General features: G+C 41.5%; 1 protein-coding gene across 3 annotated transcripts in view; it reads right to left on the reverse strand.

Moving 5' to 3' along the window:
* LOC123774901 (titin homolog) overlaps window positions 1-14,266 on the reverse strand; it is a 94,094-nt gene that overhangs the window by 28,307 nt on the left and 51,521 nt on the right. For all 3 annotated transcript variants that reach the window (XM_069316609.1, XM_045769603.2, XM_045769601.2), the window contains exon 2: window positions 759-884. In XM_069316609.1, the coding sequence (XP_069172710.1) occupies window positions 759-884 (126 nt within the window). The remainder of the gene's footprint in view (window positions 1-758; window positions 885-14,266) is intronic.

Raw genomic sequence — 14,266 nt, forward strand, 5'->3', positions numbered from 1 at the left:
CTGTGTCAAGATATGATATATTTACTGCATAGCTTTATTGCAGTAAACAGCTAAAACTTGATGTGAACAGGTTATGCTTCAAGTAAACAACTTTCATTATACTTGTAGTAGTTCACTTACATTTACAGTAAAAACTTATACTTTGGATAATTATAAATTATACTTATAATTATAAATTATAATTATAAATATACTTATAATTATTTATACTGCGAGTATAAATAATTTATTGTGAGTAAGTGGATTACTCACAATAAATTATTTATACTCGCAGTAAATAACTTATACTGAAGTAAGCTACTTATACTTGCAGGAAATAACTTATACTGCAGTAAGCTACTTATACTTGCAGGAAATAACTTATACTGAAGTAAGCTACTTATACTTGCAGGAAATAACTTATACTGAAGTAAGCTACTTATACTTGCAGGAAATAACTTATACTGAAGTAAGCTACTTATACTTGCAGGAAATAACTTATACTGCAGTAAGCTACTTATACTTGCAGTAAATAACTTATACTGAAGTAAGCTACTTATACTTGCAGGAAATAACTTATACTAGTAACAAAGGACTTATACTTGCGGTACTCACCTAGTTGTGCTTGCAGGGAGGTTGAGCTCTGGCTCTTTGGTCCCGCCTCTCAACTGTCAATCAACTGGTGTACAGGTTCCTGAGCCTACTGGGCTCAATCATATCTACACTTGAAACTGTGTATGACAAAAAATAAAGGAAGGCTGTGTGCGGATGCGACTCACCTGGATGTGTATGGTTGCTGGATGCATGGTTGAGGGTATAGGAGTGGGCGGGGGTCCTGGGTAGCGTGGCCCCATGTAGGGTAGCCACCAGTACGCCCATCACCACCACCACCCTCGCCGCCCACACTGTAGCAGGAGAAACACACAAGGGAACTCAGTCATGGTGGCATTTATAATCTGAATAATATAATCAACATACATGCATGGGATATATAGATATGTATACTGAGAGGCTTACATTTCTTCTCTGAATATATACACCTAAGTATTGTGTGTATATCACGAAAATAAACACGTGATTAAGAATGTGACAATGTCAGACCACGGAGGAAAATGAAACAGGAATTTCCTTAAATTCCTGTTTCATTTTCATAAGGAAATTCCTGTTTCATTTTCCTCCGTGGTCTGACATTGTCACACCTAAGTATTCTATAGTCATAGACTGTGTTCAGAACTAAAGCATATTTAGTTGTTGGTCTCTTCAGGTGAATTTTAAAACCTAATTTTGGATGCCACACTCCATGAGAAGGGTCTAAGACCTGTACCGGAATGACTATTGTCTCGTCATATCTCGTGTACATCATATATAAAACAACATTTCATCTGTATTTTCATAAGGTTGTGATAAGTAAGATCACGTTAGGTGAGACAGGGTTATCTTCTTGAGGTTATCTTGAGATGATTTCGGGGCTTAGCGTCCCCTGCGGCCCGGTCCTCGACCAGGCCTCCTTTTTGTTACACATCCCCCAGGAAGCAGCTCCGTAGCAGCTGTCTAACTCCCAGGTACCTATTTTACTGCTAGGTCAACAGGGGCATCAGGGTGAAAGAAACTCTGCCCATTTGTTTCCACCTCCACCGGGGATCGAACCCGGAACTTTAGGGTTAGTTTAGGGTCGTTTATAGAATCTCCATGACATAGGGGGTGTGGGTGTGGCATACATTGTTCAGGTCTTAGACCCTACTCGTCTCTTTCCTCCTGTCGACATGGGGTAGCTTCCCTTACGTTGTTGTGAGGTTGTGACGCAGTTTCAGTGTTGTGAGGTTGTGACGCAGTTTCAGTGTTGTGAGGTTGTGACGCAGCTTCAGTGGTATCAGGCTGTGACGCAGCTTCATTGTTGTGAGGTTGTGACGCAGCTTCAGTGTTGTGAGGTTGTGACGCAGCTTCAGTGTTGTGAGGTTGTGACGCAGCTTCAGTGTTGTGAGGTTGTGACGCAGCTTCAGTGTTGTGAGGTTGTGACGCAGCTTCAGTGTTGTGAGGTTGTGACGCAGCTTCAGTGTTGTGAGGTTGTGACGCAGCTTCAGTGTTGTGAGGCTGTGACGCAGCTTCAGTGTTGTGAGGCTGTGACGCAGCTTCAGTGTTGTGAGGCTGTGACGCATCTTCATTGTTGCCAGACTACGATACATCTTCATTGTTACAAGGTTACAACACATCATTGTAGCGAAATAATGTCATATCATTGTTGTGAGATAACGTCACAACATCTTTGTAAAATTGCAAGTCAAAGGCACAAAAGTATCTTTGCAACATCTCGTTGAAAACAAGTTATTGACACAGGGGGCAACGGTCCACACGATTGTAAAAATGACGTTGCAATTACATCCTATTTTTTGCAGACAACTCAAATTAGCTGCTTGGCAATCTGGTTCAATCAGTCATATTGTGGCTGTTATACCACTCCTCTCACCTATTATATCGCATTTTTCTACTGAGTGGTAGAGAGAACGGGTTGAAATGTGTGTGTGTGTACATGTAACCATTACACCACGCTATCACAAAATAGGCTACTGCTTCTCGAATTGGGTTTTATACGGTCGGGAACAGGAAATCTTATCGAGGTCCCTCTAGGCTAGCTAGGCCCAAAGGTCAACGGACTGATTTCCAGGATGGACGCCACAAACAGCCGACTATCATCTATCTTGAGGTTATCTTGAGATTAAGGTTAATCATTATCTTAAATTTTCTTAGATTAAGGACCTGCCCGAAACGCTGCGCGTACTAGGGGCTTTACAAGAATGTAATTACTATGCTATGTATCCTCACAATCCCAATGTACCTTCTTGTATATATATAAATAAAATAAATAAAATAAAAATAAGATGATTTCGGGGCTTAGCGTCCCCGTGGCCCGGTCCTCGACCAGGCCTCCTTTTTGTTATACACCCCCAGGAAGCAGCCCGTAGCATCTGTCTAACTCCCAGGTACCTATTTACTGCTAGGTAACAGGGACATCAGGGTGATAGAAACATTTGGTCCATTTGTCTCCGCCTCCACCGGGGATCGAACCCGGAACCTCAGGACTACGAATACGAAAAGCTCTCCACCCAGCTGTCAGGCGTCCTGGCGTAACCTAGCATTTTAAAAGCACTACAATCACCTTCTGTGGTTGATTGTTCAATAAATCCCTGAACTGAATGTTTGACAAATTTCTCACCCTGTCCATGGAGGACAGAAGAAAATGTAAATATGCTGGTTAGCATTGTTAATGTGTGGCCACGTCTGTGGTTAGAAAATAATACTAATAATAAAAACTGATTGCTACGAGATGAACAAAAACATCAGGTGTATGGGCAACACGAAGCCTAATGGAGTTTTCCAATGCACTGTGGCAATTAACGAAGGGAAGGAAGAAACTTGCACCAAGGTAATTCCTTTTTGGTGAAGGTTCCAGACACCGCCTGTGGCAATGGCTGTCGCGCCAAGCCCTGTCTAGCCGACCCTCAGAGCACAGTTTGGAGATGACCTCACTCTCCTCTACAGGAACCTCAACAGGGGACAATAGTAATCAGTAATATAGATATGCATAGTGTCTGATTATCCATTAATCAGTAATATAGCTATGCATAGTGTCTGATTATCCATTAGCCACAGTGGTTATCTTGAGATGATTTTGGGGCTTTAGTGTCCCCGCGGCCCGGTCCTCGACCAGGCCTCCACCCCCAGGAAGCAGCCCGTGACAGCTGACTAACATCCAGGTACCTATTTACTGCTAGGTAACAGGGGCATAGGGTGAAAGAAACTCTGCCCAATGTTTCTCTCCGGCGCCCGGGATCGAACCCAGGACCACAGGATCATAAGCTCAGCGTGCTGTCCGCTCGGCCGACCGGCTCCCTGTGCCTAGGGCTTACGAAAAATAAAACGCGAGTTTTTCTTCTCATTTTTTTCTATTGGATATTATTAAATTGATACTGAGGTAACTTGTCCATTTATTTATTATTTAATCCAAATAGTATCTATTTAAAGTTCACTACGGGCTCACCATAGCCCGTGCTACTTGGAACTTTTTTTTCCAAGTAGCTGAATCTAAAACAACACAAACAACAATAGTATCTATTTATGCTAATTCTTGTCTACTATTCTATTTAAGCATATTATGGCCATAAATGAAAGCAAAATACTAGGTAACAGCTTGTGTTATTAATGAATATGCTCTCAAATCTCGCCCAATGTCTTGAAGGTGTCTACGAGAGCTTTCTTCCGGACATGCAAATGTAGGATAAACTGTTAAAAAGATATCTAAACAGTTTATGCTAAATTTCTTTAAATTTGTTGCTAAATTTCTAATAAATTTATGCTAAGTTTCTTATAAAACAACCCTTGTCCTGTATGGCCAATAGGAAAGGTGTATTTAAAAAAAAAAGTTACTGCAATAAGACCTAACAATTATTCTGAATAGGCAAATGTTGTTTATAAAATAATAAAAATATTATAGAAATAACAGGGGGCAATAATGGTGCTTCACAACCGGTAGCATGTTGAAGAGGTGTTGTAAAGTATACTTTGATAACTCATTTGACTTTGAGAGCCATTGACCTATGGTACATCAGCAATGTCTCTTTTTAATAAAGAAAAAAAAGGTAGCCAAGCAAAGGTTAACATATGAAGATATCATTTATATTATATATTTAAAACAGAAAGTTATATTGAGTCATATACCAATGCGTTCGGATTTTTACTTTGACTGGCGTTCATTTAAATCATTTAAAAATATATTTTGGTTAAAAGAAAATCTCCATCACTGTTGATCAAACCACATGTGAAGGGACGACGACGTTTCGGTCCGTCTTGGACCATTCTCAAGTCGATTGTCACTGTTGCTAAGAATGTGGCAACAGTGATGTCCAGCCAAGGCAAGGGTGCAGCCCAAGAAGCTGCCTCTGGCAAAGCCATCTTTGTACTTCCTACTTGTTCACCTTCTCCAGTCCTCCGTCCATGGCTCTGGGCATATCAGATCTTAGGAGTCCACTTGCAAGCTCTGTACCTCTTCGATACAGCTTTCTTTGTATTTATTGACCAATTTACTACACCCAAGCCTCTTCAGGTCATTCTTAACCCAAGATTTGTTATGGATGTCCTCGTATCGTTTCGAAACTCTCAAACTGATTAATAAGTCGTCATGATCGATTGTGAGAGGTTCAAACCTCTTAAGTTGACATCTTTGAGTACTCGGTGAAGCCTATTTGGCAGGACATGTAGCATCTTATAATTTGTCACCTTCATCGTTAAAACTGCGACGTATCACTTTCCTGAGAAGAATCGGGGACTATAGCAGTATCACTTTATGGCCGTAACTCGAGGAATATAAATTGATTTCATAAATAATCGATTTTGCCATTTTAAGGGTCTGGGGCCAGATTCACGAAGCAGTTACGCAAGAACTTACGAACGTGTACATCTTTTCTCAATCTTTGGCGGCTTTGTTTGCATTTATTATCTTGAAATAACATAGATACTTGCTCTGTATCTAGTGTTACCCAATCTCCCAATCTTTATTTACTTAATCCAAACAACTTTATCATTGTGTTCATTGCTGTCTTCTTTTATGTGCTAGCTATATGCTGTATTGTGCCTATTATTTTTGTTAAACTAGCATTCAAGCTGTCATTGCAATCAATCTGAGCTACCTATGTGCTTTAATATACCTACAATTTTCTTTCATCTTTTATTTTTTCTTGCTATGTAACTTTTATCAATTTTATAAATTTTGCAAGTATCTACCTACTTAAAATTTTCTTAGATTAAGGACCTGGCCGAAACGCTGCGCTTACTAGTGGCTTTACAAGAATGTAATTACTATGCTATGTATCCTCACAATCCCAATGTACCTTCTTGTATATATATATATATATATATATATATATATATATATATATATATATATATATATAAATAAATAAATAAATTAAACAGTTTACGAGCATGAAACCTTTCCAATCAACTGTTGTTATTGTTATAAACAGCCTCCTGTTGCTTCAGAGCTATTAACTGTCTAATAATTGTAAACAAAGCCGCCAAAGATTGAGAAAAGATGGACTCGGATTCACGAAGCAGTTACGCAAGTACTTACGAGCGTATACATCTTTCCTCAATCTTCGACGGCTTTAATTACATACATTAGACAGTTTACAAGCATGAAAACTTCACAATCAACTGTTGTTATTATTATAAACAGCCTCCTGGTGTTTCGGAGCTCATTAACTGCTTAATAATTGTAAACAAAGCCGCTAAAGATTGAGAAAAGATGTACAGGTTCGTAAGTGTTTGCGTAAGTGCTTCGTGAATCCGGGTCCTGGAACCTGGCAGAATACGGCAACAGCTGGGTCATTGGCATCGCATTCACAGACGTAATATTACGGTGAACTTGCAGAGCTGGTCAGGTGTCTTTCCCAGCGTGTGAGTTTTTACCTCGTGGTCAGAAGAGCAAGCCTTAGATGAGACAATTATTATTTTTTCAAGTAGGTCTTCATACTGTTTGTGTGAAACATTAACTGGAGCAAAGTTAGGCTAAGTTAAGTTAGGCATTGTAGACTAGGCTAGGGGCTTAGGTTACGTAGAGTAGGCTAGAACTTGAGGTCACTCTTGTACCCTTCTAGAGCGTGAACCATGGAGACACATCGCTCTAGAAGGGTACAAGAGTGACCTCAAGTTCTAGCCTACTCTACGTAACCTAAGCCCCTAGCCTAGTCTACAATGCCTAACTTAACTTAGCCTAACTTTGGTGATGCAAAATAAAACTCACCAAAGACCATAAAGAAAAAAAAAAGCAGGACGACTGAAGCTATTTAAAAAAGTTTAATTATTATGTACTTTGGGGCTGGTCGTGAGTCTGAAATTTTAAAGCTTCAGTCAGATAGGTTTTGCAGTCATAGAATATGGTACTAACACAACTACTGTACTCGCAATGCTCGGAACTGAGAACCCAGCAAGGCCGGACACTTCGTTAACCGCACTTGCTAATCATACCATTCCCTCCTGAATACGCTCCCCCTAATACACTTACATCCAAGTCTTTTTTTAACATCAAGACACAGAGGACTTTTGAGATTACCAGAGATGAAGTAAGGATGCACCTGCTGGAGTTGGACACGACTAAAGCTGTGGGACCGGATAGAATCGTACAGTGGATATAGAGAGGCGGCTAAAGCCTTGTGATAGCGACTTTCTATATATAGAAACAGTAGCTGAAAACAAGAAACTACCAAAGAGTTGGATGGCAGTCGTTGTAGAGAAAATATACTAAAGGGGAAACAGACAAAAGGCTCTAAACTGCAGGCCAGTATCCCAAACTTGCATATCATGCAAGATGATGGAACAGATTATATGCAAAAGACTAGCAGAACATCCGGAAAGGCGGCTCGCAATACTGTGACATCGACATGGATTCAGAGACGGGAAATGCTGCCTCAAACACGGGATATAATTATTTGGCTGTATGAAGTTGATCGGACAAAACACAAAGGTAAGACATAGTTAACGTTTTTGGACTGTCCAACATGGTTAATGCTATATTATGGCTTATATTATTCCTGATATATATGAATGATCTCACAGAGGAAACTAATTTCTTCTCGATATTTGTTGATGACACGAAAATTATAAATATGGAAGGGAAGAGGAAGCCTGATATATGCAAGGACATGGCAGAGGAAACTTCTTGAATCGGATAGAGAAAAATAGCTGACGGTTGATTTCATACCGAACATATCAAGCCTACATTACATATATTATCAGCTGCATATGACATATGTCTTTACAAACCTGAATTAGGAATTACTCAGAACTTTGTGTACCACATATGTCGGACCAATTCTGTATATGCTACCCCAGCATAATGCCATTTTCACATTACAAACAATTATCACCACATTCAGAATTCTGAGATAGGACAAACAAGAACAGACTACTAAGCATGGTTGGAACACAAACAAGGGAACACAGGTGGAAACTAAGTATCCAAATGAGCCACAGAAACATTAAGATTTTGGATGAAACTTTGTATGTCAAAGCATTTAACAAATGGAAATCGTTAATAAGAGGAAGACTGTGTGCAGATATGACAGATCCTCATATTCTCTTTAACCTATCAATTAAAAGTAGTAAGGCGGACCCAAGAGGTGAAGCTCAGCTCCCTCAAAACACAAGTGTGTGTACTATGTTCCATGTCCCAAGGAAAATCTAGCCGTGGATGCATTGCATGTAACTCAAAGTGTCATGTGGAATAGCAGGTAATGACTGATGTACGGGCTCATCTCCTGTGCCTGGTGAGTACGACGGGCTCACCATAGCCCGTGCTACTTGGAACTTGTTGTTCCCAGTAGCTGAATCTAAAACAACAACAGCAACTGATATCCATGAAGTATACAAGTTGCATCCGAGGTATTTGATCTGATCATGTTTAGTTAGTTTAGTTCATCTATTATGCACCCCATACCCATCTTGTGGGTGGTAGTGGAAAGGGTTACAGAGGCACATAATGGGCTCAGGGACTGAACCCCACAATTCATTTAGCTAAGCAAGTTACAATCTCGATGAGCTAGTTACAAAATTCAATATAAGTCGTCACATCAACAATGGGTTCGAGATCGACCTCAAGTACAGGTTCTAAATTAAGCAACTGACTAGCTCTCCACATCTGATCCTGACTCCCTAATTTGTTACTGGCGGAGAATGTAGGAGTGGCTGATTATGTCCCCCCGATATCTTAGTGCTGGTATGTGTACCTGCATCAGTACTCTGGCATGTCAACCCAGCCCGTTCTCTCTCGACTTGCAACCTGTCCTGACTTAGGCTCATCGACCTCAAAGATACATTTATCAGTTCTACAGCCCATCATCAAAACAAAGGGGTCACAGCGCTAAAGTCAAATGCTAACTACAAAAACTCTACACAAGTCAGTATTTGGACTGACTGGCTAGGTGGGCTGAATCCACCCACAAAGCCATGTTCGAGGATATTATTATTATTAACATCTTTATTTACAAAATTAATTACAATTTTGCCTAATCTGAAGATTTCAATTAAGTCTTATTAAAGTGAGGATAATGCTGGTATTCACTGCCACGCAGGCCAGAGGGTCATACACACGACAATAGGTCTAAACTGTAGGCTGAAGCACATATATATATCATGGTTACAATCAATGTTTTGATGTATGAATATGTAAAAACAACTTGTATGAAAACTTCTATGACTTGAAACGCACTTCGTTCACCTTCAGCCTGTGAACACTCCTTAAATCACCGTAACCAAAACGCCTTACCTAACCTAACCTTACCTAACCTAACCTAACCTAACCTAGCCTAACCTAGCCTAACCTAACCTAACCTAGCCTAGCCTAACCTAGCCTAACCAAAACGCCTTACCTAACCTAACCTAGATTTAACTAAACACACAATATATCATAATATTAATTCATATTTAAAAAAAAAAAAAACTTTTTTATTATACTGTATGGAAGATTCATCCTGTCAATTTGTTGTCTGTTGAATAAATAAAAAAAATCGCACTAACTTATAAACAACTAAGTTAGTATTTGACTTATCGCTTGAACTAGAGGATAGATTGAAATTTTAATGTACTATATATTTAAAATTTGTATTTTCACATATTTTGATACTGCAAAAAAGTTTACTTTCTGATGAAAAGAATGTGATACGTGAGTTATCTAAGATAAATAATTGCAAAATGGATAAAATATTGACTTGAATACATCTAAAATTCATTTCAGTTAGATGTAAAGATGTTGACCAGACCACACACTAGAAGGTGAAGGGACGACGACGTTTCGGTCCGGCCTGGACTATTCTAAAGTCGATTGTCGACTTGAGAATGGTCCAGGACGGACTGAAACGTCGTCGTCCCTTCACCTTCTTGTGTGTGGTCTGGTCAACATACTTTAGCCACGTTATTGTGACTCTTCGCCTGCATATGTAAAGATGTCGTACTGGGTGCGTCTGGATCTGCAAATCTCTCATCAAGGTTAGAAACCTCTCTCGTCCTCCTGTTAGCAAATACTAATCACTCATCCACTCATTACAACCCCCCCCCCCTCCTCTGTGTCACGCCTATGACCTGAATGAACGCAGCTGAACTAGAGGGCCATGTGAATAGACACACCTCTGTTCACCACTGGAGCGTGAGCCGCGATTGCAATCCACTACTCAATCTGTGTGGTGTAAGATGCATTGCAAGTTGAGCTTCCTGTGTAAACATACACCCCTTCACCACCATCATCAGTTCTCGCTATTTCTCACACGTTCCTCGTTTTTTTCCTTTCAGTTTTGTTTCTGTAATTGATTGTTGCAGAGAGTGCAAACATGGTAGGCTCGCATTGACTGCAAGTTTCTTATTTCTTATGGCATGTCCGTGCACTGAAACATTAACTGTATTACTGTTATTATGTCGCCCTTTGTAACGTGATCACACGATTAACTGTAACTGGAACACTGTAACTAATCACATATGTAAAGCGCTAAGATTATACAATACTGGGGATTGCTAAGATTACAGAACACCAGTTCATGAATATAGGGGTCCGCTACTGCCCATAAGATGGGTATTGGGTCCGCCACCACCCCCCAGGATGAATATGAGGTCCACCACCGCCCCCAGGATGAGTATGGGGTCCGCCATCACCCCCAGGATGAGTGTGGGGTCCGCCATCACCCCCAGGATGAGTGTGGGGTCCGCCATCACCCCCAGGATGAGTGTGGGGTCCGCCATCACCCCCAGGATGAGTGTGGGGTCCGCCATCACCCCCAGGATGAGTGTGGGGTCCGCCATTGCCCCCAGGATGAGTGTGGGGTCCGCCATTGCCCCCAGGATGAGTATGGGGTCCACCATCACCCCCAGGATGGGTGTGGGGTCCACCACCACCCCCAGGATGAGTGTGGGGTCCGCCACCACCCCCAGGATGAGTGTGGGGTCCGCCATCACCCCCAGGATGAATATGGGGTCCACCATTGCCCCCAGGATGAGTATGGGGTCCACCATTGCCCCCAGGATGAATATGGGGTCCACCATTCACCCCCAGGATGAGTATGGGGTCCACCATTGCCCCCAGGATGAGTATGGGGTCCACCATTGCTCCCAGGATGAGTATGGGGTCCACCATTGCCCCCAGGATGAGTATGGGGTCCACCATTGCTCCCAGGATGAGTATGGGGTCCACCATTGCCCCCAATATACACAATCAGGTACGCAACATGAAGTGTAATTTTCAGAGTACACCGCGAGTCTATGTTACTCCTAAACTCGGTTTGGGATTATCATATACTTGAAGGCTGAAATAAAAAAAAATTGTGACCTTAGTGATCCGTTAGAGTAAACTTACTGTAAACATTAACCCCCCAAACTAAAAAAAACCTTGCCTCAAGTTCTAGCCTCAAGTCCTAACCTAAGCCCCTAGCCTAGTCTACTATGCCTAACCTAAGTTAACCTGAACCCTAATGTAATCTACCCAACGTAACATAAGCATATTTTCTTCAAGCATTACTTCGTGAAGACTTCATGTATAGTGCAAAAAAAGAACTGGACCAATTGAATGCAGCGGCATTCAATTGGAATACCGAAATATATACTCCTTTCACCAGCCAAGTGCTTTCAACAGCTCGTCCTACCAGAGGAATCTCTCACGTTTCAACACCACCGCTGTTCAGCGAGTAGTGAAGAATGTTACACTTGCAGTTTCTCTGACCTTCAATGGTGTCAAGACATGTTTGTGATGATTCAGAACGCAGCCCACCACGCCCCTTTCCCCATATTTCCATCTCTTGTTTGAAGTTTTATTATTAATATTATTTTCTACCACAGACGTGACCATACATTTACAATGCTAATCAGCATATATATGTATTTCCTCCTGCCCTCCATGGATAGGGTTAGAGATATGGTAAACATATAGTTCAGTGATTTATTGAACAATCAACCACAAAAGGTGATTGTAGTGCTTTTACAATGCTAATCTAACCTACATTTATAAATATATAGATTTACGTCTGTCCTACATAAATAGTGTTCGAGGTATGTTCTTTTTATACATGATAAGATTTATCTGCGTTCACAAAGGTGAAAGGAAATTCTGACCAGCTTATACTTATACATACACACATATATATACTGATACATTTATATATTTGCCTCTCCTACTTTGAGAGGGGTAAGATACCTGCTACAGAAACTAGTGTGTCATTAAGCATTTAACCACAGAACGTGATTAAGATGCTTTTACAAACTTAAACTTTAGTTACATCACAAAACTGATCCATTACATAGTCAATCTTGGGTACAAGTTCAGTATATCATCAAGTGCTCCAGTATTCAGATAGTATTTACAGAGTTCAGCATATCTTAACCCAGGGGGAACGAAAGTCAGTCAACATGGGACATTCTACAATATAGTGTTCAATGGAATGCATGTTTTCTCTTTCACAAAGTTAACACACATGGTGTATTCGACATTTGAGTTTTGAGAAAGCTGCCAGATACGTCTATATCCCAAGCGTATTCTGGCCACTATAACATTACATTGCCAAGTTCTTGCTGTATTAGTTCTATATATAAATGTCTCCTCACTGTACTCATCACAATGTTTAATGCTATAGCTTTCAAGTCTTTGTGAATTTGTTGGGTCTGTAAGATTTTCATCAGACTATCGTTTAAGTATTCTATTTGTCACTGCTGATGAAATACTCATAATAATTTCTACTTCAGGTCTACTATAGGCTGTCTTTGCAAGCATGTCAACAGTATCATGCTTTGACATGCCAACAAATAATATCCAAAGGAATTTAATTTAAATTATGTTGTGTTTTTAGCAGCTAAAACATTCACTCGTCTTTTGGAGTGGTGGATGAGTTTCGAAGTGGGAGGGTGTTGAAGAAGGATGGTAGGTTAATATTGGAGTGGGTGCATGAATATTGGAGTGGGTGGGTTAGTATTGGAGTGGGTGGGTTAGTATTGGAGTGGGTGGGTTAGTATTGGAGTGGGTGGGTTAGTATTGGAGTGGGTGGGTTAGTATTGGAGTGGGTGGGTTAGTATTGGAGTGGGTGGGTTAGTATTGGAGTGGGTGGGTTAGTATTGGAGTGGGTGGGTTAGTATTGGAGTGGGTGGGTTAGTATTGGAGTGGGTGGGTTAGTATTGGAGTGGGTGGGTTAGTATTGGAGTGGGTGGGTTAGTATTGGAGTGGGTGGGTTAGTATTGGAGTGGGTGGGTTAGTATTGGAGTGGGTGGGTTAGTATTGGAGTGGGTGGGTTAGTATTGGAGTGGGTGGGTTAGTATTGGAGTGGGTGAATGGGTATTGGAATGAGAGGGTGAGCAAGTGTTGGAGAAGGACGGTGGGTGAGTGTTGGAGTGGGTGGGTGAGCATACGTGCAAGAATGCCACAAGGACAACACCCCGAGATGTGTTGCGGGAGAGACACTCGACGACTCCTCAGGCAACACAGGGACCGCAAGACAACACTGGTGCAGGCTTCTCAGGCAACACGTATTGACGCCACTCCGTAAAAAAAATGTGACGTGTTAGGTGACACAGAACGGATAAAAATTGTATTTACAGTCGTAAGGACAAAGGTTTAGGCTTTTACTCTAAACAAAACCCCAATTATATTCGAAGACGGATAACCAGCAGTAATCTTAGTGACGATAACCGGTCCTCCTGTTTACCGGGGTATACTGTCAAGCAGTCACTACCGATGGTGTTCGCCTAACCGGTTCAGTAATCTGCTAGGATATGTAAACACGTTGCCTCACCCTGTTAGCAGAAAAAAAGGTGGAAGTTTTGTGATAAGAGAACAAATAACGAGGCTTTTGGAGGGTGGAGGTAGTTATGAGGAGAAATCACTAAGCCAGTACGACTACAATATTAGGAGCTGGGATAGGAGGACGACGAGCTGGGATATGAGGACGAGGAGCTGGGATATGAGGACGACGAGCTAGGATATGAGGACGAGGAGCTGGGATATGAGGACGACGAGCTGGGATATGAGGACGACGAGCTGGGATATGAGGACAAGGAGCTGGAATATGAGGACAAGGAGCTGGGATATGAGGACGACGAGCTGGGATATGAGGACAAGGAGCTGGAATATGAGGACAAGGAGCTGGGATATGAGGACGACGAGCTGGGATATGAGGACGACGAGCTGGGATATGAGGACGAGGAGCTGGGATAGGAGGACGACGAGCTGGGATATGAGGACGAGGAGCTGGGATAGGAGGACGACGAGCTG

This window comes from Procambarus clarkii, chromosome 84 (assembly GCF_040958095.1).
Source record: "Procambarus clarkii isolate CNS0578487 chromosome 84, FALCON_Pclarkii_2.0, whole genome shotgun sequence".
Classification (NCBI taxonomy): Eukaryota; Metazoa; Arthropoda; class Malacostraca; order Decapoda; family Cambaridae; genus Procambarus; species Procambarus clarkii.